General features: G+C 38.3%; 1 protein-coding gene across 1 annotated transcript in view; it reads left to right on the top strand.

Moving 5' to 3' along the window:
* lrp1.S (LDL receptor related protein 1 S homeolog) overlaps positions 1-25,047 on the top strand; it is a 190,408-nt gene that overhangs the window by 126,983 nt on the left and 38,378 nt on the right. The window contains 24 exon segments of the mRNA XM_018250057.2: positions 1,172-1,303; positions 1,586-1,720; positions 3,998-4,127; positions 4,260-4,386; positions 5,511-5,662; positions 6,012-6,136; positions 8,340-8,711; positions 9,188-9,377; positions 9,775-9,979; positions 10,490-10,682; positions 11,560-11,685; positions 12,289-12,417; positions 12,638-12,757; positions 14,095-14,208; positions 14,873-15,022; positions 17,360-17,482; positions 17,660-17,776; positions 17,859-17,987; positions 19,855-19,977; positions 20,243-20,383; positions 21,234-21,421; positions 21,611-21,803; positions 22,145-22,230; positions 24,116-24,235. Of these exon segments, the coding sequence (XP_018105546.1) occupies positions 1,172-1,303; positions 1,586-1,720; positions 3,998-4,127; positions 4,260-4,386; positions 5,511-5,662; positions 6,012-6,136; positions 8,340-8,711; positions 9,188-9,377; positions 9,775-9,979; positions 10,490-10,682; positions 11,560-11,685; positions 12,289-12,417; positions 12,638-12,757; positions 14,095-14,208; positions 14,873-15,022; positions 17,360-17,482; positions 17,660-17,776; positions 17,859-17,987; positions 19,855-19,977; positions 20,243-20,383; positions 21,234-21,421; positions 21,611-21,803; positions 22,145-22,230; positions 24,116-24,235 (3,620 nt within the window).

Here is a 25,047-nt window from a genome sequence, read left to right on the forward strand (position 1 = left end):
CAGAAAACACCTGCTGACTATGCTCTATACTCTTTTGAGGCATGAAGCTAGAATATGAAGAACTGTTAGTATATGTCAAAATGGCATGTCATTGCTCAGACGAAAGCCTAGCATAGCGCCAGCTGTATAGTTAGGCACTACTTTACATTAATTTAGAACAAACTACTCTTACAATAATTTAACAAACTAAAAATGGTATCATCAGGCCCTGTTCACAAGAACTTACAGTAGATAATGCATCCTGTGTAAAAGGGTCATTCACATGTAAATTAACTATTATGTTATCGAATCGCCAGTTCTAAGCAACTTTTAAATTGGTCTTAAGTAATAATTATTTTTTTTATAGTTTTTTAATTATTTGTCTTCTTCTTTTAACTCTTCTTTTAACTCTTCTTTTACAGTTTTTAAACAGAGTCACTGACCCCATCCAAAAAACTACAAATTTATTGTTAGTGCTACAAATTTATTGTTAGTGCTACAAATTTATTGTTAGTGCTACAAATTTATTGTTAGTGCTATTCACGCCCACTCATATTCTTATTCCAATCTGTGCATGGTTGCTAGAGTAAGTGGACCATAGCAACCTGATTGCTGAAATTGCAAAAATAACTGCTTGATAAAAAGCTAAATAACTCAACAACCGCAAATAAAAATAATAAAAAATGAAAACCAATTGCATATGGTCTCAGAATATCACTGTCTACATCATATGAAAAGTTCGCTCAAAAGTGAACAACCCCTTTAAAACCAAATTAGTCATTTGTTGATTGTTATTCCCTGATATCATATGGTCAGAAATTCCTTTTGAGCTAATATTTTAGAAATGGTTAAAAGGGAAGAATTGATTATTAAGCCATTCATCCCACCACCACTTGATTTGCTGAGGAGTTAAAAATTCCCCTTGCACTGTACATACTAATGAATGTAGATTATTCCATTTTGAAGATGTGGAGAAGATCTACCATTGTTTCAATGCATTTTGCACCAAATTGACACTTTTGTGTGTGAAATTTAGTAGGACATTGGTTTGCTGTTTTAAAAATGTCTTTATTCTAGGAATAGTTGGGAAGCGGTCATTCCTAAAGATTTTCTAATTGCCTAATAATCATCTTACTGTAAGTGTATGCTCCCCTATATAAAAAATAACATTATTGTATTTGTCTCGTCTCAGGGGTTGGTTCTTTTCTGCTGTACTCTGTTCATGAAGGAATACGTGGTATACCTTTGGATCCCAATGATAAATCGGATGCTTTGGTTCCTGTTTCTGGCACTTCCTTGGCAGTTGGAATGGACTTCCATGCAGGTAGGAGTGGCTGCAATTACTGTTCTGGTTTTGTATTCTCTTCATTATAATTTGTATTGTGCTAGAGTTGTGTCTCTTAGCTAAATGCTGATCTTGTACAGGTTTAATTATTGTATTAGTTATGTTATATGGTGCATTCATTTTAAAGATGGCTCAATAGTTAGTGCTAGAATGTAAGTTCTATGTATGCTTGGGTTTCTGTAGTTCTACTGTAAATGATATCTGTTGTTCTTCTTACTTTTTTCTTATTATTAACTATAATTGCTTAATAAATCATTTTAGATAATGACACTATTTACTGGGTGGACATGGGTCTCAGCACCATCAGTCGAGCCAAAAGAGACCAGACATGGCGGGAAGATGTGCTAACAAATGGAATTGGGCGAGTGGAAGGCATTGCTGTGGATTGGATTGCAGGTAGGTCAAAAATTGGTGCAGTTAATTTAGGCAATTGGTATAAACTGATCTAACCTTCGCAATTAAGTTAGCACTTTGCATAATAAACCGGGCATACAGTATGTATTTTATAGGAAATTTCGGTACAGTTTTGTTAAAGTACAGTCAAATCCTGATTTTATATTTTCAAGGGGACTGGGGGGAAACAATGTATAATGTGGGAAAATGTAAAACAGAAATGTAAAATTGGTGTAAACTGCAGAAAATCTTGATGCAGGAAAATGTTGCATTGTGATGTAAAATGCTGGAAAAATTTAAAATCTAGGAAATGCTCCCAATGAAATTAATTATGACGGAAAAAAATGAATATCCATGAAAACATAAAATGAGAGAATGTAAAATCAGGGTTTGAATGTAATATTATATTATATATTATTGCTGTTCACACACCCTGCAGTCTAAAATACGACGCATATACAGTTACCAAATATTCACTGAAGTCATGAACATACAGTATGCAGATGTAACTATTTCATGTAGCTCTATACTTGTGATTCTAGTGACCTGTAACAGTGCCAAACAGTACAGGGGTAGAAGCAATAGATCCTTATAGAAAAGCTTAAAAGAGCACCTTGTACAGGCGAATATTGATGCTTCTGAGGGGGACAATAATATAAATGTGAGGCAGATTACCACAATAGATAAACATGATCAGTGTGAGTTTTTTTGGGAGGTTTATACCTTTATAATTAAGGTTCCCTAATGGCCTGAATAATAATTGAGTATTTTCTTGCTTCTATTGATTAGGAACGTTATGCATACTGCGACATGCCACTGGCCTGCACATGCACTTTTTGGGGGAATTAGGGTTTGGTAGGCAGGTAGCGTAGGAAATTTGAGCTTAGAGACAGGGACACCAAGGTTTAGGACAAAACACAACTTTATTAAGCACTGGGCATTCCCAACAAAAAGGCAACAGAAAAATGTTCAGGTTACAGTTCAAAAACTTCACTATAGAACATGCAGGGTACAGTTCAGAAAATACTCTGCAAAACATTCAGGGTTTTCCCCCCTCTGGTCGCTCACCATCAAGGGAAACTCTCACCCTCCTGCACTTTGAAGTATTTGGACTTCACCCTTCTGGGACTCAGACTCACTAGCCTCTGCCAGTCCTTTTCTCTTACTTTCCCCACAATGGATTTAGGCTCCAAGCTCTGGAACTCTCTTGCTGGCAGAAAAGCTCCTTCTGCCCAGCTCTGTCTCTCACAGCCCCTCACTTCTCTGGAGACCCCTGAACTGTGCTCACACAGCCCTTTTACATTGCCAGGTAGATCCTCTCTCAGCTGCCACTTAATTACCTGGCTGAGAGGGAATATTAACCCTACCTGAGCTGAGTATCCCTCTGCGACACCTATCTTGCAGTTTAAATGTACTCTTTTCCATGTACTTTCCTGCAAGACAGTGGTGTTTTCCAAACACCCTATCACAATACATACATCAAAATGTCAAGACAACTTTTGTATTACCTATTATATTTTTTGGTTATGCCCGCCCTTTAATACGCACAATATGAATTGTAAAGGAAATTTAATTATCTTTGACCTTTCTGTCATGATTGTTATGGTGTGGTTTTTATTTCTAAATTACACACTTTACACTGCAAATAATTCACTTTACCATGTAAAATTTCATTCCTAACCCAACAAGTGTATTTTTTTTTTGTGGTAATATTGTTGTGTAGGCAGCCATCTCAGGTCACTTTGCCTGGTCATGTGCTTTCAGAAAGAGCCAGCCAGGGCCGGATTTATATAGTGGCCACCCCTAGGCCTGCTGCCGTTCGTCAGCCCTGTCCCCTACCCATAATCTCTGCACATGCACAAATTTTCATCCTCCGGTGAAAAACACTATTGTATCTCATGATCCGAACCAATGCGAGTATGGTTGGGCTTCATGCCGCTCCCTAAAATCTGGCCACCTTGGTGGCCTTTCCACAAATCTAGGCCTGGAGCCAGCACCTGGAACTTCTTTCAGGCAGGCTATTGTTTCTCCTACTCAATGTGACTGAAGGTGTCTCAGTGGGACATGGATTTTTACTATTGACTGCTGTTCCTTATATCTATCAGGGAACTGTGATCTGGTTACTTTCCCATTGTTCTGCTGCTGGGGGTTGGGGAGAGGGTGCCATTTTTTTTTTCTCAACCTGTATGTAAAACACAATTTCAAGTAATTTCATGAATAATTATTTTGAAAACCCATACTGTGATCCTGGACTTGGTTATGATGCCCCTACTTTTACAGGAAACATCTACTGGACAGATCAGGGTTTTGATGTCATTGAGGTGGCTCGTCTGAATGGCTCTTTCCGTTATGTGGTGATCTCACAAGGGTTAGATAAGCCACGTGCCATAACGGTCCATCCTGAGAAAGGGTAAGGGGCTGAAAAGAGTTACACAGAACAATAGGCTTTTCCTTGTGTCTTAAACTCTGTGATATATTCCAGCATTAATCATCATGCCTGTTAATGTTTTGATTTATATTTAATAGATATGTTTCTCTCTAGGTATCTGTTTTGGACAGAATGGGGTCAGCACCCTCGCATTGAGAGATCTCGCTTGGATGGCAGTGAAAGGTCTATCCTTGTGCAAACTAGCATCAGCTGGCCCAATGGAGTCTCCATAGATTATGATGTATGAGAACTTATATGTAACACTACCTGTCAAATCTCAAATGTCCCTTTCCAGACCAGTCTGTATATAACCCTTTCCAATCTAGCTTTCAATATAGTATAATAATAATGTCACAAAATAATTTATTATTGGTCTATTTCCCAGACCTAAATAACAGGTAGAGATTATACCATCTGACTTCATAGCCAGTTAGTCTAGCCTTTTAGTTGTTTAGGGAACCCTTAAGTCTGTTTATCCGATAATCATCACACATGTGACTGCAGTCATGGTCTGAACAGAATGCACTGGAGTCTTCATTTAGACTAGTTTCTAAACAAAAAGCAACTTGCTTTGTGACAAACAGCAAATTTCAACCAGTTTGATAAGTCTAAAATACTCCATGACAATAGTCTAAGACTTACATTATGCTGTCCTGATTTACAGTACCTAACTGGTCGTTTTAGTAAGGAGGAATAGTGGGAACACTGAAGGAGAAGGAAAGTTAAAGTGGACCTGTCACCCAGACCTGAAAAGCTATATAATAAAAGTCCATTTCAAATTAAACATGAAACCTAAATTCTTTTATTTATTAAAGCATTCATAGCTGTTGTAAACTAATTAAAAAATCTGAGGCAATTAATTTTACTTTCCATTCAACTTACTTAATAGATGTCACTGCTCTCCCCACATTCTCCCGCTCTCTTTAGCATTTAATTGTGTAACCAGTGCATGGGGATGGACATCAGGTCCTTCATTCTGGTGCACAAGATTTTGAGATGATGCAAGACTTGCTTTAATAATAGTGTCCACAAAATGGCTCCTGCCTGCTTGCTATAATTATGAATTCCCAGACTGAAGGAAACAATATTTAAATAATTTATATAGTGTAATTGAAGTTAATTTTGCTTGGCTAACATGGTAAAATAGGATTTGGAATAATTATTTTTAGTGATGGGTCCCCTTTAAAATCACTGGCTGGTGCCAAATGTTAGACCCCCACCAGCAATTAATATCATTTACCTGAAACCCTGGCCTGGGGAACTTTCTTTCTCCGTTAAGAAGTCATTAAGAAGGAGCTCATCTCTTTTCCATATTATTAAATAATTATGTTAGGAGTACCCAGTATCCTTTTGTTCTTTTTACAGGAAGGCAAGCTGTATTGGTGTGATGCTCGCACTGATAAAATTGAGAGAATTGATTTGGAGACTGGAAAGAACAGAGAGGTGGTGCTGTCCAACAACAACATGGATATGTTCTCAGTCTCTGTCTTTGGGGATTACATTTACTGGAGTGACAGGTAAAACTTCACACCTCTTGCACCAAGTGATTTCAAATGAATTCCCAGAATACTGCATTCATATTGCATTTAAATACATTTCAAGCAATCTACGTAATTGTCCAGGGTGTACACTTTCTAGATGGAAATTTCTATAACTATGAGTAAAGACAGTGTGAATTTCGGTAGGTGAACGGGTAGCTAATTAGGGGATTAGCCTATGGGAGTATTATGAGGGTATTTGGAATCTTTGTATCTGATCTGTTGTTTTTAGATTTTTCATGTGGACCTACATTTGGAATAAACTATTCTTTTATTCTTTACAGGGCACATACTACTTTTTAATTTTCTCCTTGTGTGTGTCTTACAGAACTCATGCCAATGGATCCATCAAACGAGGGCACAAGGACAATGCTACAGATTCTGTGCCCCTGAGAACTGGTATTGGGGTGCAGCTAAAAGATATCAAGGTGTTCAACAGAGACCGCCAGAAGGGTATGTAGAATAAACAGTGGAAGACTGGCCTGTATTTATATGCATTATTTTTTAACAGTATAACTGTTACAACAGTCACACAACACAATTGCAGTTATAGACCAAGTCAACATAATATCACTAGAAGTAACAGTGTGAGGACAGTGGTATCATATATCCCTTATTGTAGGCTAATGGCACTTTTGCGGCCAATTACGAAATGGCCTCTGTCCACTCCTCCCAAATTTTGTCATATTTATCGGGTTAGACCCTGCCCAGGTTTGTCGGCTGTATTAGCAGTAGATATGCATCATTTTAACATGTCATTTTTCACAGTACATGTCCATGCAGCCCTTCTATAAATCAATATCTATCATATTTTTAAAGAAAGATATAGGGAGGGAATGTGTTGCCTAAAAAAAATTGGGGTATGGAGAAAAGTGGCCTGTGAGACAATTTTCATTATTTTGCATTCCAATTTAGCCTTTTGGTCACCACCCCTACACAAGTTTTTGGAGCTCAATACCCCAAGGGCTCATCTCTCCGCTAATGGCATAATGCCTTTTAATGCCTCTGAGATACCAAGGATCTTGGTAAAACATCAAAACGTCTGCATTCAAAGAGCATGGTTGGGGAAAAAAGTGTCCTTATTACTGATATATACATTATGCTGCATTTTGTTTAAAGCATGGCCAACAGACTTCTGGCACAGTTTCTGTAAGGATTATCAGTGATGGAACTGATTTGCGGTACAGTGCTGTATAGAGAAAACCTTGCATTGGTTACCTTTCTCCTTCTGGCTTCATCAATCATCGGTGATTTTCATATTGGCTGAGCCAATATGAAAATTAATCTTTTTTTTTTTTTTTTTCATCTGAATGTTGCTCATGAGAAAATAAGGTTGGGAATCCCTGCCTTAAAGCAACCAGTTAAATATTATCCAAAGATCACCTACTGCAACTCCAACTCCCTCCCAGGTCCTTCAACACACCGCCTCCGCTAGTAAATGGGGACAAAACCCCTGAAAAAACAAGCACATGTGGGTTTCTTTTTTTTATAAACTAGGGAACCCTGGCACCCCATGCCCAAACACTGATCCACCAAGGTACATTCTCCTCCTATAAAATAGGCCAACCCTTTAGCGTCTGGTTAACACAGGAGAACTACAGACATACCTGTATCAGTATGTAATTTATTCTAAATGCATTCCATCAAGCATTGATCATTGCTCCTGCTCTTGAGCACATTGTAATATGATTATTTTGGTTATGAGAATATATAGTATATATTTGAAAGACTTGAATTACTAATAGAAATGCAGATAGCTGTATTTGATCCATTCTTAAGTAAATGCGGGCAAGCACCAATGCACTTTTGTCTCTGGGTTTCCTTCCTTCAGAGCATGTGGTTTGATTTAATATGTGCATGGTTAAGGACCCCATATCATTGTAGGGTAAGTTAGTTTTGCATCAAACCAATATATCTTTTATAGCAACCATTTACTGTTAGTTTTACTTGAAGGTTACTGGTGCAATACTTGAAGGTTAGTGCTGCAATACAGATTTTGCCCCTTTTATCATATATAACCTTCATATATCTACTGAATCTAGCATTTAGACCTTACATGGACCTTTATGCAGAACATTTTGTGTGCTAATTATATTTTAAGGAGATCCGTTTATTTACCATTCATATCTCTTCCCCAACATGATTACCCATGATTACCCAATACAATATTTTGCCCAATACACACGCAGACACATATACAGTATGTGTTGCAAGTGTGTCAAAGTGACATTCTACTGTTGTAAATTCAGGCAAGCTTATACCTGTGGCATATGGGGTGGATTCATGATGGTGTTGTAGTAGAGCAGGCACTCAAAAAGTCTTGAAGTTTTTACACCTCTGGTGGGAAGATTGCTCTTTGAGTTCCTGCCCTACTACAACACGGTTTTGATCTATTCCCCTACCTGAAGGCTCAGGGCAATGCACCTTGACCTCTTCTGAATCTTGGTGAGTCAATACTTTAATGTGTATTCATGATTGTTTACACTCTGCTGTGTTTTTTTTGGATTGAGAATTTTCTGACTGCAGGCAGTCAGTGCTGGTACTTTTATATTATACTTTTTGCCTCTATGTGAGACAACAGGGGGTGGTTAGGGGAGTTAGGTAAAGGTCAAAGAAGTTGTGTTTTTGTTGCTCAGGTTGCCTTTGTATTTTACAGGAACCAATATCTGTGCTATAAACAATGGTGGCTGCCAACAATTGTGCTTGTACCGAGGCAATAACAATCGTACTTGTGCCTGTGCTCATGGAATGCTTGCTGAAAATGGATTAAACTGCAGGAACTATGATGGCTACCTATTATACTCTGAGCGAACCATCTTAAAAAGTATCCATCTGTCTGATGAGAGTAGTCTCAATGCCCCTGTGAAGCCTTTTGAGGACCATGAGCACATGAAGAATGTTATTGCTCTAGCATTTCACTACAGAGATACCAGTCAAGGAGGCATACGCATTTTCTACAGTGACATCCACTTTGGAAACATCCAGCAAATTAACTATGATGGCACTGGACGCAAGACTGTGGTGGAAAGTAAGATGTGTGGTCTTGGGTACTATTTTAAAGAGTAATTGGGCATTATTTTGTGGAAAAAAATAGGTTACATGTAAAGTGTTAGAAGTATTGTCTTGCAAGATCATCCATTCTTCCAGATAATTAGTTACAACTATATATTACAAAGATAATAAAAGCTGGATAACATTTAGAACAGTCATTCTCACAATTACTAGCGTCTCCATCTTTGGCACAGTTAAGTAATCAGTAGGAATGTGCTAGCATATTAATAAAGTATGGAAATCCATAAAGTATGGCCTGGATGTTGCCACTAATTCTTGTATCTTAAAAACAGGATAGTTTGCCATTATAGGTCATTGTGAATAAAAGGTTGTACTTTTAATGGTCCCATTGTAAAAACAGTATAGAGGGATACGTGTGAGAGAGACATGGTCATCAGGTCATTAGATAATAAAGTTAAACAACAAGCTTAATTTCTTCTACGTTTTTGACAGATGTGGGATCGGTGGAAGGGTTAGCATATCATCGTGCATGGGATGCCTTGTACTGGACTAGTTATACCACCTCAACCATCACCAGACACACTGTTGACCAAAGCCGTTTGGGGGCCTTTGACAGAGAGACTGTTGTCACGATGTCTGGAGATGATCACCCACGTGCCTTTGTTTTGGATGAATGCCAAAAGTAAGAGACATCTTCCATTTGATTCGCTCTTTGGAATGAATTGCGTGGCTATGGCTATAAAAAAACAAGGAACCCAGTTATTTATTTCAGAGTATACAGTATGTGTGAATCTGTCACAACTTTGTGTCAAACAAATATTTAACCATATATTGCTTACTAAGCGGTTGCAGTTATAACTATACAGTTGTAATTTATTGGCCCTTTTTTATTGAGTTAAAGCAAACACTTCAAATGGAATTCTGGTCACAAAATGATTGAAATATTTCTGCACAGTTGATCAGTGTTGACATTTCCAGGTACACAGTGTTAGAACTATAACACTGTCAGTGTTAGAACTCTTCCCCAGAAATATTTTTTTTAATGATTTCAATGACTTTATCCCACTTTATCTATATAGCCTTATGTTCTGGACCAACTGGAATGAGCAGCACCCCAGTATTATGAGAGCCACCCTCTCTGGTGGAAACGTGCTGATTATTATTGACAAAGACATTCGTACCCCAAATGGACTTGCCATTGATCATAAGGCTGAAAAGCTCTATTTCTCCGATGCCACCTTGGACAAGATTGAGCGATGCGAGTACGACGGGACAAAAAGATATGTAAGTAAACAATAGCTAGAATCTTCAATAAACAGAAGATGTTGCTTTCTTGCAATATTTACTGGTGGATTCTAACGTTCTTATATCTTTTATATTGATATTTTTGTGAAACTAAAAAACAATACCGATAACAGCGAATAATTATACACATATGCAGAACAAATGTAAACACACTTATACATATAAGCATCTTAGTGCAATTATGAACTTACAGACAATTGATGTTCCAGGATTGAGGAAGAAACACCCAGAATCATGTGGAGAAAAGATACAAAGTGAAAGCAACTTTAGAACTTCCTGGTTTAGGTCACTTCCTGCTTACATATTTAATACAGTACCTGTTTTTTATAGCTGCCTCAGTGAGAGTGGCCACTAGATGGCCGTGCACCTATCTATAATGTAATTCTGCCAGAATCACTATGAGGGCAGCACAATTAGGATGTTGTGCAGTGACATCCATATATATATAAATATATATCGTAATCTGATTTTCTTCTTCCCATCACCCAGTCGATCTTAAAAACTGATCCTGTCCATCCCTTCGGTCTGGCAGTCTACGGGGAATATATTTTCTGGACAGACTGGGTGCGCAGGGCAGTGCACCGTGCCAACAAATACATAGGCGCAGATCTGAAAATTCTGAGAGGTGACATCCCACAGCAGCCCATGGGCATCATCGCAGTAGCAAACGACACAAACAGCTGTGAGTAACAATTCTCTAGCATTAATTAAAGAGGCAGTCTTTTTACAAGTTCAAAGCCAAAAAGATGGACTGCACTATGATGCCTATGATTAAGGGATTGTATCCAGGGGCGTAACTATAGAGGAAGCAGACCCTGCGGCTGCAGGGGGGCCCAGGAGGTATAGGGGCCCCATGAGGCCCTAATTCATGTACAATTTCAATAAATATTGGAGAAACAAGTCAACCTCTAAACATTTTGGGGGCCTGAAAAATAATTTGCTGTGGGGCCCAGTAATATCTAGTTACGCCACTGATTTTATCCCGAAACGCGTAGGGCGTAAGATCCTTGTAGGAGCCTGCAATAAACTTGTTACCTCCTTGAACGGAGTGCCGTCCATCTTTTTGGCTTTGAACTGACACTAAGCGGTGGTGACGCTGCGGACAGAGCACCTAACAAGGAGGGATTGGAACAACCGATGGGAGGGTAAGCTTGGAGCGGTCTATTTGGTTTGATAGAGGAGTCTTTTTACAAGGATCAGTTGGTAGGTAGAGATCCCGAATACAAAGAATCGGGTCAGGTCTTCTATTGCACGCTTGCACTTCTAGCTGCTATAGCAGTTCAATATGCAGCCATTTGTACTCCTAGTGCTTTACATATAGTGAAAGGGAAGTGAAAAAAAACCAGTTGGTAATGATATTTCCTGTTCATATTACATTTAATGGGTTCTTAAACCAAAACATATCAGTGTACTACTTAGACCTATTTGGAAAAATGTTTGTGTCCTTTACTGCTTTCTGTTCTGTTTTCAAAACAACATTAGACAATATAGACTATTACACTAACAATATCTAACGGTTCAGCATAGTTGTATTCATATCTCACTTGTTTCTCCAAAAGGTGAATTATCCCCCTGCCAAACCAACAATGGGGGCTGCCAGGATGTTTGTGTTCTCACTCCTGAGGGTAGAGTGAACTGTACATGTAGGGGAGATCGAATTATTCAAGAAGATTTCACCTGCAATTGTAAGTTCTGATTTAATTAATCTTTCTATCTGTAGTTCCCTCATTGGATGCTGTAGCACAGTTATTAGTTACTGCCATTTGTTTCTATTCATACATAAGAGGTTGGACAATAATGTTGGTTGATACCAGCATTCCAGTCCATCCCACGGATGTGCAGTTGGTTTCAAGTCAGGGCTCTGTGCCACTACCATCAATGCAAATCAATTCTGTATGGATCTTGTCTTCTACCCAAAGTTGTTATCCTGCTAAAACATGAAGGAGCCTTTAATAATGTTTTTACAAAAAAAAAAGTTTAGAATTGTCAAGAATGTGACAATATAATTGAATGGTCTCTGTGTCACTATTGGAAGTTTCAGTACTTGTTGCCATATAGTATATAATGTGTGCAGGCAGGATGTGTGAGTGCAAAAGGATACTCTGTCTGCTTTCATATAGATGAGCACAGCGTTTCTTCTTTATATATTGCACTGGTTGGTATGATCATCTGTGGTGAGACTAAAGTGGAAACCAGGCAGAAGCTTAATACATGTTAATATATGTAATCACTTGTAATAGGTGTATGTATTGTTACTTCACTGATTTATATTTGTTTCTTGCCACCAGCTCCTAATTCTAATTGCAATATGTTTGATGAATTTGAATGTGGCAATGGAGACTGCATTAACTACAGCATGACGTGTGATGGGGTGCCCCATTGCAAGGACAAGGCTGATGAGAAGCTCTCCTACTGCAGTAAGATACAGATAAATGTCTGATTTGAACTTAACCATATGGCATTGTTATTTTCTGTATATGTGTTGTGATGTGCAGCTTTGCAAATTCTTATGATAAGACAGAGGTTGACATTTCTCCAGATATTTTGAACATTTATGTGCAAAATTAAATGACAGTTTACACCTTAGTGTATTTCTAACTGCAGATAAATCCAATGGATTCTTTTCTCCATTCGCAGGAACTCGCCACTGCAGAAAAGGTTTCAGACACTGCACGAATGGACGTTGCATCTCTAGTTCCCTCTGGTGCAATGAGATGGATGATTGTGGTGACAACTCTGATGAGATAGCCTGTAAAAGTAAGTATTTTTAGTTCTGTAGATGGTAAACTCACTTGTGCATTGCAACAACATGTATTTCATGTCTAAACTAAAAAGCTGATCAGATTACACCCCTTTCTAGATAGCACTACAACGTAAAAGCAGTCCATTACAACTACTACTACAGCACTTGAGACTTTGCTGAGGGTCATTTCCCTTTTGTATAGCCTCTGGCCTGGAATTGTCTTCTGAAAACACGTACCATTAAATATATTTAGACAAAAGTCGCAAGCTGAGGGTAACTTGTAGCCTCCCATTACTATTATGTGCACACTGCTATTGTGGGAGATTCGACGCCCAGCCACAAATCGCTTCTTCGGGCGACTTATCTCCCCGAACTGCCTTCCAACTGGCTAGAATGTAAATTGTGCCATCCTGCCGGCGATGTAGATTCTAGCCGATGGGAAGGCAGTTTGGGGAGATTAGTTGCCTGAAAAAGAAGTGATTTGTTGCTGGGCGACTAATCTCCCGAAATAGCAGCGTGTGCCCTTACCCTTAGTTGAAATCTACCCCCTGCTGATCCCTGCATGTCTAGCACCATGTTAGATTGCAAAATTAAATTGAGAAAATCAGATTTCAGTGAATAATTCTACATTTTTTTTTAATAATAATGCCACATCTGTAAAGTTTGCAAAATGTTCTAACTGGAAAAAAATGTTGTTTGGTCACAGGATAGTTGGTAGGGGTCATCTATAGAAAAGGTGTTGGTGCACATATACTAGCATTGAGGTTTTTCAGACTTTTTGTATCCAAGCATGTATCCAAGCAAGTAAGGGTCAAGGTTGTAGACATTTGTAACCTCAAGATATGAAACAGCCAATGTTGACTCCCACAACCTTTTTTTTTTGGAACCTAAGCATTTGAAATGCTAGTTTGACAGATATACTAATTTATTACAAGCTATAAATGTGCGTTTATATTTTGTAAATGAGCACACATGTTAGTGTGCTTTGCCTCACTAACATGTGCCTAAAGATGACCATAGACGCATAGATCCGCTCGTTTGGCGACATAGCCAAACGAGCGGATCTTTCCCCGATATGCCATTAACGAGCATGGCTATATCGGGGGTAATCTGAACGTTCGGCCGAATGATCCGATTACGATGTGCAATGGGCTCCGGCAGGTCAAGGTCAAAATCAAACCTGACCGATCAACCAAACGACCGATCTCCGCCGGACGAAAGATGTTGGCACTCTCCACACACGATCCAAAAATCCTCCATTCGTACGATAGGATCTGTGCGTCTGTTGCCAGTTTTATAGGGACTGCTCTAAAGATATATACATAAGCAGTTGACCCTTGCTGTTTTGCAGAAACAAATTGTTCCTCTGAGGAATTCCGCTGCCGGGATGGGACCTGTGTTGGGAACTCAAGCCGCTGCAACCAGTTTATTGATTGTGAGGATGCATCAGATGAAATGAACTGCAGTAAGTAACAGACTTTTGGGATATGTAGACATGCTTTAATATGGACTTTGTGTCTCAGGGCAATCTGATGTTTTTTTTTGTGACCTGTGAAATCTGGGAATGTCTCTCTCAGAATACTCACAGCAGATGAGAAGAATAACAGAGGTTGTGGTCAGTCAGTGCAAGTGAGTCACCAACTGGGGAAAGGGGATTGGCTAGAGGGGGAAGCAGGAAGTGGAGAATGCTGTTCACGCAGAGAAATAATTGAAAAAAAAACTTTAGCTATAGGCTTGTTTGTTTTAGATAAATAACTTTGAGTAGCTGAGACACTGTAAAGAGCAGGCTGTGAAAGTTTACAGTCTGCTAATGTACTGTATCTGTTTATTCCTGTCAGACGAATAAACTCTGAATATGTTATTTACCATGAAACCCTGGTGTGAATAAACATGGGCAATCTCTGCTAAAGTTTCCATGGGTGTTGCGGCCTTACATACATCTAAATAATGTAAAGTGAGAGATATAAATCCAGCTCTTGGTAGCTTTGCCTTTTTACTTTAATTATGTTATGGTTTCAGTCAGACAGATGTTATGATTATAGTAATATTATTGAGCCCAAATGCTTGAGTAAGTCCTGCTCGTGGAACCACTGGTACTTAATCAATAGCCCTTCTTTTTTTATTCACAGACATTACCGACTGCAGCAGCTATTTCAAACTGGGAGTGAAAGGAGTGACTTTCCAAAACTGTAAGCGTACATCTCTTTGCTATGCACCCAGTTGGGTCTGCGATGGTTCCAATGACTGTGGAGACTTCTCAGATGAAATAAATTGTCCAGGTGAGAGAAGAAGTCTAGCTGCTTTTACTGGTTCAAATACAAAGGGTCTAGCCACAAAAAAAATCACTGCATTGGGGAACAAATAGATACCTCTTGGGCCTCTTCCCAAGATGTTCAAGCTGAACTATAGCGAAAATGTAATATTAGCTTCAGCATACTGAAATAAGACGTTTTCTAAATACAATCAAATAAAAATTCTGTATTTACTATTCTGTACTATTTTGTTAGATTGTTTTTTGAGTGAGCTCTATTACATCTGCTAGGAAAGGGAGCCCCCCCATAACACATATTGGCTCATTCATCTGACACCCAACTGCTGCATGAAGACAGAATGAAGAGAAACAGATGCTGAAAGAGGAATAGTGAATATAAACTTGATTATTTCAAAAACAATGCAGAATTTTTAATTGATTGTATTTGGAAAGTTTCTTACATCAGTATGAGGTTGTAAGCTTGTATTAAATTTTCATTTTTGCGATAGTTCCCCTTTAATATTCACAAAGATAAGGAAGTGAATTGTATGGCATTCAGGCCTTATAGCAGACCAGTGTTTGGGGAGATTGTGGGAGACCATGACTTTTACTTTGGCAGGAGTCTTAACAACTACACTGAAACATTGTGCTGCCATTCTGTTTTTTGGCAGTCTAAAATATTTTTGATACTTATTGAATTCACCCAAGGCCTTTTCTATAGTGTGCTGGACACTTTTATTTGAGTGCATAGTTTCTTCTGGTGTACTTTGCTGCGGATCCATGGCTACTGCATTATACAGTATCTGAAAATGAACCTTTGTAAAATATAAATTCAGATATACATACAGTATATTGTTTTCAGAATTGCATTTTATTTCAATTAAATAAACCTTCAAAAGTTATCATTAAGGGGCAGATGCATCAAGGGTCGAATATCGAGGGTTAATTAACCCTCGATATTCGACTGGGAATGAAAATTTTGAAAATTAAAATTTTGCGCAAAAACTACGATCGAAGGAATAATCCTTCGATAGAACGATTAAATCCTTTGAATCGAACGATTAAATCCTTTGAATCGAACGATTAAATCCTTTGAATCGAACGATTAAATCCTTTGAATCGAACGATTAAATCCTTTGAATCGAACGATTAATCCTTTGAATCGAACGATTAAATCCTTTGAATCGAACGATTAAATCCTTTGAATCGAACGATTAAATCCTTTGAATCGAACGATTAAATCCTTTGAATCGAACGATTAAATCCTTTGAATCGAACGATTAAATCCTTTGAATCGAACGATTAAATCCTTTGAATCGAACGATTAAATCCTTTGAATCGAACGATTAAATCCTTTGAATCGAACGATTAAATCCTTCGAATCGAACGATTAAATCCTTCGAATCGAACGATTCGAAGGATTTCAATCCAAGATCGAAGGATTATCCTTCGACCAAAAAAAACTTAGCCAAGCCTATGGGGACCTCCCCATAGGCTAACATTGGGTTCGGTAGCTTTTAGGTGGCGAACTAGGGGGTCGAAGTTTTTTCTTAAAGAGACAGTACTTCGACTATCGAATGGTCGAATAGTCGAACGATTTTTAGTTCGAATCATTCGATTCGAAGTCGTAGTCGAAGGTCTAAGTAGCCCAAAAAACACTTCGAAATTCTAAGTTTTTTTTACTTCGAACCCTTCACTCGAAGTTAATGAATTGGCCCCTAACTGTTCCTCAAGCTTCCCTATACATTATGAACAGCAGCTTTCACATTTTTTGGGGGGGGGGGGGTCTGTGTGAGTTAGATTATATAACGGACATTCTGCATTGCTGGACTCCGTCTAGAATTTCAGAATTGCTTTTTCCTTTGCCATATATTTTCTTGCTAACTGCTCTGCACAGGACTTCACACCCTCCTGTATTGCTTTAGCTTTTCCCAGTAGCTAAGAAATTCTCTTTCATTCACAGCCCAGTCTCACTCCTAACAGCGTAAAGTAAATGTGCTATGTTTTCCTCACTGCCTTCAGTCTGTGGAGAGCAATCTTTATTCCTGCCTGCTTTATACATCGACTAGCAGCCTGCTATCCAACTGGTCCAGGAAACTGATAAAGTAATGCAGGCTGGAATGAAGGTTGCTCATCACTGTCTACAAGCAAGCAGGGTACGTTGACTTCACTGCAGGTAGAATAAGGATAGTTTGTCAGTGCTAAAGGAATATTGAACCCCTCTTGACTACTAGCGAAAGGCAAAGCAGAGGTGCTGAAAAATTCCAGTGGATTCAGTTTTAGGTAAAAAGCACACACAAATTGTTTCTAAATGCTTTGCAAGTTTGGAGCAGACCTGTGATGTTCTCTTTGTTTTTTTGTGCAGGGATCCGGAAGCTAAAGTGCCCAGTCAATTACTTTGCTTGTCCAAGTGGACGCTGCATTCCTATGAGCTGGACGTGTGATAAGGAGAATGACTGTGAGAATGGTGCAGATGAGATGCACTGTGGTAGGTAACAACTAAATTAAACATTTAAAAAGTTGTTTATTTTAATTTTTCATGAGCAAAAAGAAATAAAGCCCAGTGACTACAACTCTGCGTTAAAACATTAACTTTAAACCAAGGATTAAGCTAAAAATTACCCAATTGCCATACTTGGCTGACTTTTATCTTTATTATTTTTAGACAAATTCTGTACTTCTATGCAGTTTGAGTGTAGCAACCATCGCTGCATCTCCAAACACTGGGTGTGCGACGGATCTGATGACTGTGGCGATAAATCTGATGAAGGAGACGCCTGCCGTAAGTAAAGACAAATGGAAATGAAAAGTGCCTATCTTCGACATTTAGACTGTGGACACTGATTTAATTTTATATTTTATAGAATCAAACACATGTAGCCCTGAATCATTCCAGTGCCCTAGCACGCATGTCTGTGTTCCCCGACGCTGGCTGTGTGACGGCGATATAGACTGCCAGGATGGTGCTGACGAGAGTGTGAATGCTGGCTGCAGTGAGTACAAATGAGTCTTTCTATTAACTGATAAGTGGTTTTTTTGCCACTAAAATACTTTACAGGTTTCTGCATCAGTCAAAATAAATCCATACAATCTGAAAACTCACTTCACTCTATGCATATTCATAGCACTTTCTCACAGTAGTTTTAATTTAGGCTTATTACCAGCATAATACAAAGTTTTAGATTGAGGAACTCATAAACTGCTAAAAACAGCGAAGAGTATTTGTGAAACAGGGGTTGTTCATCTTAAAGTTTTAGTTTTTAAACTTATACTATGTTATAGAATGACTCTAAGCAACTTTTCAATTGGCCTTAATGTTTTCTTTTTTATAGTTTTTGAATTATTTGCCTTCTTCTTCAGACTCTTTCCAACTTTCAATGGGAGTCACTGACCCCATCGTAAAAAAAAAAAAAACAGACTTTGTAGGGCTAGAAATGTATTGTTGTTACTACTTTTTATTACTAATTTTTCTATCCAGGCCCTCGCTTGTTCATATTTCAGTCTCTTATTCAATTGACTCAGTGCAGATTGCCGAAACTGAAAAGCTGCTGAATAAAAAGCGAAATAACTCAAAAACCACAAATAATAAAAAAAATTAAAACCAATTGCTAATTGTCTCAGAATTTCACTCCCTACATCATACTAAAAGTTAACTCAAAGGTGAACAGCATTTTGAAAGGTCCACTACATTTTAGTTGATTTTTTTTTTAATGATAACTTTTGTTCTCCTATACTGTGTAACTCTTCTGTGGAAGTCAAACATTTCTTTACTTAAATTGGTCCTACTGGCAGTATTGATTAGTTTTAAGAAAGGGTTGGATTGAAATTTGGAAGGGTTATTGAAATTTGCTCATAGCAAAAAGTTGATCCATAGACTGGTCTCATTGCACCATGGAAAATAAGATCAGAAAGTTTTTTTTACCCCTCTGAAGCAAACTGTAGGGCCTTCAGATAGGTTCAGTGTTTGGATGCAATACTACAGGGGGTAATTCGGGTACTGAAGGAGAATTCTCCAACCAGGTGCCAAATAACAAGTAACAAGGAGAGCAGAATGTGCATCTGGTCACCTGCTTATATATTTCTACTTAATATAAGGCTGTTACTTTTATACACCTGGTTTGGAGACACGTCCTTGAGTGCGTGCATATTTTGGCATATCCAGTTCCTTAGGAGAATGCTTAGGGCAGTAAGATTGCATTTGCGTGTATCTCACTAAATATTAATAGTAACAGTTTCTACTCTTGTCAATAATATTGTGGTCTTTATAAGAAAACTAGTAAATTGTATGATATAACACGGATGAAAGACATTTGCTTACATTAACTATAGGGAGGTGAGCTCAGCAATAGTATTTAGGAGAGGAATAAGATTGTCTTTTGCCATGGCTGTATCAGCTGCTGTGCAATTTTGTATATAGGCCAGGTAGCACCAATCTTATGTTAATAGATATTTCTTTATGGGGTATTCTGCTAATGCAGAGCAGTTCAACTGGAGTTTAGTCACTACATGTTGGCATTAGATACAAATATGTATCTAATGACAAGTCAGCTAATAACAAGGTTGGACAGAACTGTGGTAGAATACTGAGAAAGTCTGAATATTAACCAGTTACTCAATAACCAAAACTGAACTACAACTTCATAATGACTAATGACTACAGTCTGTAAGATTACTATGAAAAATGGATGTGGTCAGCTTATAAAGAATAAAGTCAATGCCATGTTGTCATAGAAATAGACAGTATCCAATCTTACAATTAAGATTTTGGCCAGTACTGTGTTTTGTTTCTGTTTGGAGTCATTAATACAAGATGACTGTGTTTTCATAAATTATGTGTGTTTGTTTGTATTCCAATTTCAGTTTTCAACAATACCTGTGACTCCAAGGAGTTCATGTGCCAGAACCGTCAATGTATCCCCAAACAATTTGTCTGTGACCATGATGCTGACTGCAGTGATGGATCAGATGAGTCTCCTGAGTGTGGTAAGTAGTGCGATGAGCTGTGTAATTCCAATACGCAATAAAAAAACATACATGCAGAATATGATGCACTTTATCAGGACATTGCTGACAGGTGCATCAAGTGACTTTACCAGATATTATCTGTGCATGTAACATATGAAATTAGCTATGATAATAAATAAAAAGCACAGCTTGAAGTCTCTGTTGTTAATTTGTGAACAATTCTTATTTTCTGACTTCCATACTGTATGTTAAGGCATTTTTTTTTGGCACAATGCTTTTACAGAATACCCTACGTGTGGTCCTGAGGAATTCCGGTGTGAAAATGGCCGCTGTCTGTCCCAACAAAAGTGGGAATGTGATGGTGAATTTGACTGCCATGACAAATCCGATGAGGCACCAAAGAATCCACGTTGTACTAGCACAGGTAGGATGAAAGACATAGAAGCAAGAGAAGAGATGCTAATTAGGGAAATAATGTATGTGTTCTGTTTATAGGCTGTATTAGAAATAAAGTTAATTTAAAATGTTTTCTTCTTTGATTTTATAATAGATGGATACAGGGCCAGAACTAGGGGTAGTCAGGAGAGGCACCTGCCTAGGGCACAACGATAAGGGGGTGCTTGGCAAGTACTCATTAAGCATCTTCTGCCTACCCCTAGTCTGTGTTTGCTGCCCTCTCTAGCTCTCTCCTTCCTTCTCCCCTCTTCTTCACCAGCCCTTCCCTCCTTCACCCGCCTCTCCCTTCTTCACCCGCCTCTCCCTCCCTGGATAGATAGATGTGTTTATTAAAGGAAATTCGGAAATTATAGGTGTAATGAAAATATTCTATGGGGACCACTAATTAAATAGAATTACAAAATGTTAATACAATTGCCAGGTTTGCTTTTGGAAATATTTCACATTGCTGATATTAAAGGATTCAGAATTTTCTGCGGTTCTTTGGTATAACGATAAGTTAATGGGTCCCACACAAATATCACCCATGTCCAGTTTACCTTTTGAATGATGACCTATTTTCTACGCATAGATTGGAACTGGGCATCAGCCAGGATCCCCACTGGGCTATCTAAGCTTCTGGGTCTCCAGGCAGCTGCTGCATTGAGTAGCTTGCACGTTTGAAGTCCCTCACAATTTCAGATAATTAATCATGTTGTTTTATTTTGTTCCTACAGTACAATTACAGATGTTTGTAGTTGTCCTGTGTATTTTAATATAACAGGAGCTTGTGGCTTGGGTAGAAGGTAATATTCTTGCTGTCCCATTGTTTATTACAGACAACAAATGCAATGAAACATTCTATCTCTGTAAGAATGGGACCTGTATTTCTGATAACCTTCTGTGCGACAACAATGACGACTGTGGAGATGGCTCAGATGAGCTCAACTGCTTCATAAATGAGTGTCTAAACCGGAAGTTAAGTGGCTGTAGCCAGGAGTGTGAAGATCAAAAGATTGGATACAAGGTATATAAGACTTGGATTTTACATCTACAAAAGTTGAAGCCACAGAATAAATACAAGATACATAGAAATGATATTGCAGTGGTGACAGCATGGTAGAACCACTGTAATGGGAAGCAAAGCTTGTTGAGAGAACATTTTTTCCTTTTCTACTTCTTTTAATGTTATTGATGTTTTCTCTGACCTATGCAGTGCAGATGCCGTCCTGGATTCCGGCTAAAGGATGATGGCAAAACTTGTGTTGATATTGATGAGTGCACTACAACTTACCCATGTAGCCAGAAGTGCATCAACACTCTGGGGAGTTACCATTGCCTCTGTGTAGAAGGCTATGAACCCAGGGGAAACAACAGCAACAGCTGCAAAGTTTCTGGCTCTGCTGATGGTGAGAAGCTAAGCTTGTTTGTACACATGTGCAATCGACTTGTTTGTGCAAACCTTTATATGTATTAATCAGTACTTCATACAAAATAAAATGTATTTAACCTTCAAAATTGTCATGGAAGGTTTAAAAAAGCAGGCCCTCCTGTGCCATATTTCGTGTTTCACTTTTCAATTTGTGACATAAGACATAATTGTAAAGTCTGACTTTACCAAGGAGTTTATTGACCAATACTGTGCACCATTGCTTAACATTTCTGATGTCTGATTCTCTAAAATATGGCAGTCTTTGCATACATTATGGGATGTATGTGTATTAACATGAATTGCAATTTTCTCATTCAGTTGAGGAGCCGTTCCTAATTTTTGCAAACCGATACTACCTGAGAAAGCTTAGCCTTGGAGGATCAAATTATACCTTACTTAAACAGGTGAGTTTATATTTAGAAAGACACTAAACGCTTGATAAATAGGTTTTGCGTGTGGGTTGAACCCTCATTGCCTATTTGGCTCTTTCCAGGTGCAAGTGATTTGTATATTCTCAGTCTGAAATAGTTGTGCCAATGTTGTGCAATTATGTCAATCGGGTGTGAGCGCTGCGCAGAGACCAATTAAGGAAATGGTCAGCAGCACCAGAGATATATGTGAATCCAAAGAGTATACAAAAAATGTTCCTGAGTCTGGTGTGCTTGTACGATATAGAATCCCCAATGTCTAAATAAAGATAGAAATTCTATATAGTGTATTACAGTTTTCCCCGACAGATAAGTAGGTTAGTCGGATCTACTCACAAATTAGCTGCTTGATTTTATGCTTGTCACAGGGATCGTTGCAGCTTGTACTCAAAGTAATGTCCGGTATACCTAGGGGGAAACTGCAATAGTATAATATCGGAGCTTGTGTTTCGCCCCGCAGGCAAATTACACTTACCGAGCCTTTTGCGCATGGTTCAAATAGATCGTTGTGTGGGAGGTGGACTGTCAGTTTGCGATGATTATAGGTAGAGCTCCTGTCTCAGCGCGTCCTATGATGATGTCGGCATGGGTCTGTTGCCGGGCTCCCTTTACATGTGTTGGTTCGGCGGTCCGGTATCCGACTTTGGGGATAATATAATCTACTCCACTCGTAATTTGTAAGATAATATAATTTATTTAATAGCAGAGGTCCAATGCGTTTCGTATGGTATATACTTCATCAGGGGCATCATTTCCAATCTATTTTCATGAACTGGAGCAAGTGGTATTAATTGTATCTCGTATTGGGGTTGATCACATGAAACAATTACTCTTTTACTGCCATTATTAATTAATTGGGGATATTTATTATAGGGGTATTTATTGCACGGCACTTTACATGGATGAATTTTAATTGAATTTGCACAATGAAATCGTAATTTTCAAGGTTGTAATTAATTTGGTCCTTCACCTATTTGCACTGCACTTTATTAAGTGAGGATCCCTGTGGTTCCCTTTCTAGGAATTCTTACAAGGGACATTACACTGTATATAAGGACTATTTATTAAATTAAGTTGATTACATAGAATCTTAACTATTACGGTTTAGGCCCTAGTTGCAATCCCTTATCCCTGATGTGAAGATATTCTAGTGGTGGATAATGAGAGAATAACGTGTGACTATAGAATTAAGATAGTTTCTGTGGCTTGCTTTTATTTCCACTTCTTCTTTTGGAATAATCATTGTGAATCTTGGGGAACTACTATCTATAATACATTTGACAGCACCCAGGCATGAAGAGTACTCCTTGACTGGAGTGAAGTTCGGGTGTGTATCCGCACTCTAATCCATTTCACATACAATGGGTGCTTGATCTAAATTATGTATATACTTGTCAAGAAGATCAGCACACCAATATATACACACCAGTATATATATACAGTGTTCACAATCTTACCGGATCAGAAATGATTTTGGGTGCAATGGTCAAAATTTGTTATACAGCTTAATAGGACCAGCACTCCATTTTATTTTGAAATAAATGTGTTTTTATTCAATGCATATCCAACATTTTGGCCCACATTAGGGCCTTTCTCGTCCTTGAGAAATATACTTTTTTCTAGAAAGAATACAGAAACTATATATGTTTATATGCAGTTATGGTTTTCTGTTTCTTGGTGTATATCTGTGAGAACCTGGAGCGGAATTACTCGATAGTCAGATTTACCCTGCCTCATTAACTACTCATTAACTTTGGCCTTAGGTTATATAAGCTAGCTTGCCTAGTAAAGTTTAAATATCCCTGCATGCCATGTTGATTGAAAGAACTACTCACACTGTGATGGATTTATACACTTGCAGGGGCTGAATAATGCAGTTGCTCTAGACTTTGATTACCGAGAGCAGATGATTTACTGGACCGATGTCACCACTCAAGGGAGCATGATCCGACGAATGCATATCAACGGCAGCAACGTGCAGGTGATTTAGCAATTGGTATTTGCATTGTATTTTGCACTGTATTTAGTCATTTACAATAAGTAACTGCAGCCCAATCACTGTTTACAAGTCAAATCACCTCCGTGCACGTGTGGGTATACTCGGGAAAAGCCGCAAACTAAAGCAGAATTACTTTTTCATTATATCTTCTGTATAAAGAAATTGTTCAGTGTAAAAATTAAAACTGGGTAAATAGATAGGCTGTGCAAAATAAAACATTTTTCTAATATCGTTAGGCAAAAATGTAATGTATAAAGACTGGAGTGACTGCATGTCTAACATAATAGGCAGAACACTACTTCCTGCTTTTCAGCTGTCTGGGTTTACACTGACTGGTTACCAAGCACTAACCAATCAGTGACTTGGGGGGGGGGCACGTGGGTCATAACTGTTGCTTTTGAATGTGAGCTGAATGCTGAGGATCAATTGCAAACTCACTAAACAGTTACAGATATGTCCCATGTGGCCCCCCTTCAAGTCGTTGACTAACTCAGCGTGAAAGAGCTGAAAAACAGGAAGTAGTGTTCTGTTCTGTTAGACATCCAGTCACTCCAGCCTTTATACATTACATTTAATAATATACATTACAACTAACTATATTAGAAACATTTTTTTATTTTGAACAGCCTATCTATTTACCCACTTTTTATTTTTTCACTGAACTGTTCCTTTAAGGTAGACCTGCCACCAGACAAACAGCTGTATAATAAAAGTCCTTTTCAAATTAAACTTGAAATCCAATTTCTATTTTTTATTTAAGCATTCATAGCTGTTGTGAGCTCATTTAAAAACTC

Source organism: Xenopus laevis, chromosome 2S, assembly GCF_017654675.1.
Source record: "Xenopus laevis strain J_2021 chromosome 2S, Xenopus_laevis_v10.1, whole genome shotgun sequence".
In the NCBI taxonomy this organism is placed as follows: domain Eukaryota; kingdom Metazoa; phylum Chordata; class Amphibia; order Anura; family Pipidae; genus Xenopus; species Xenopus laevis.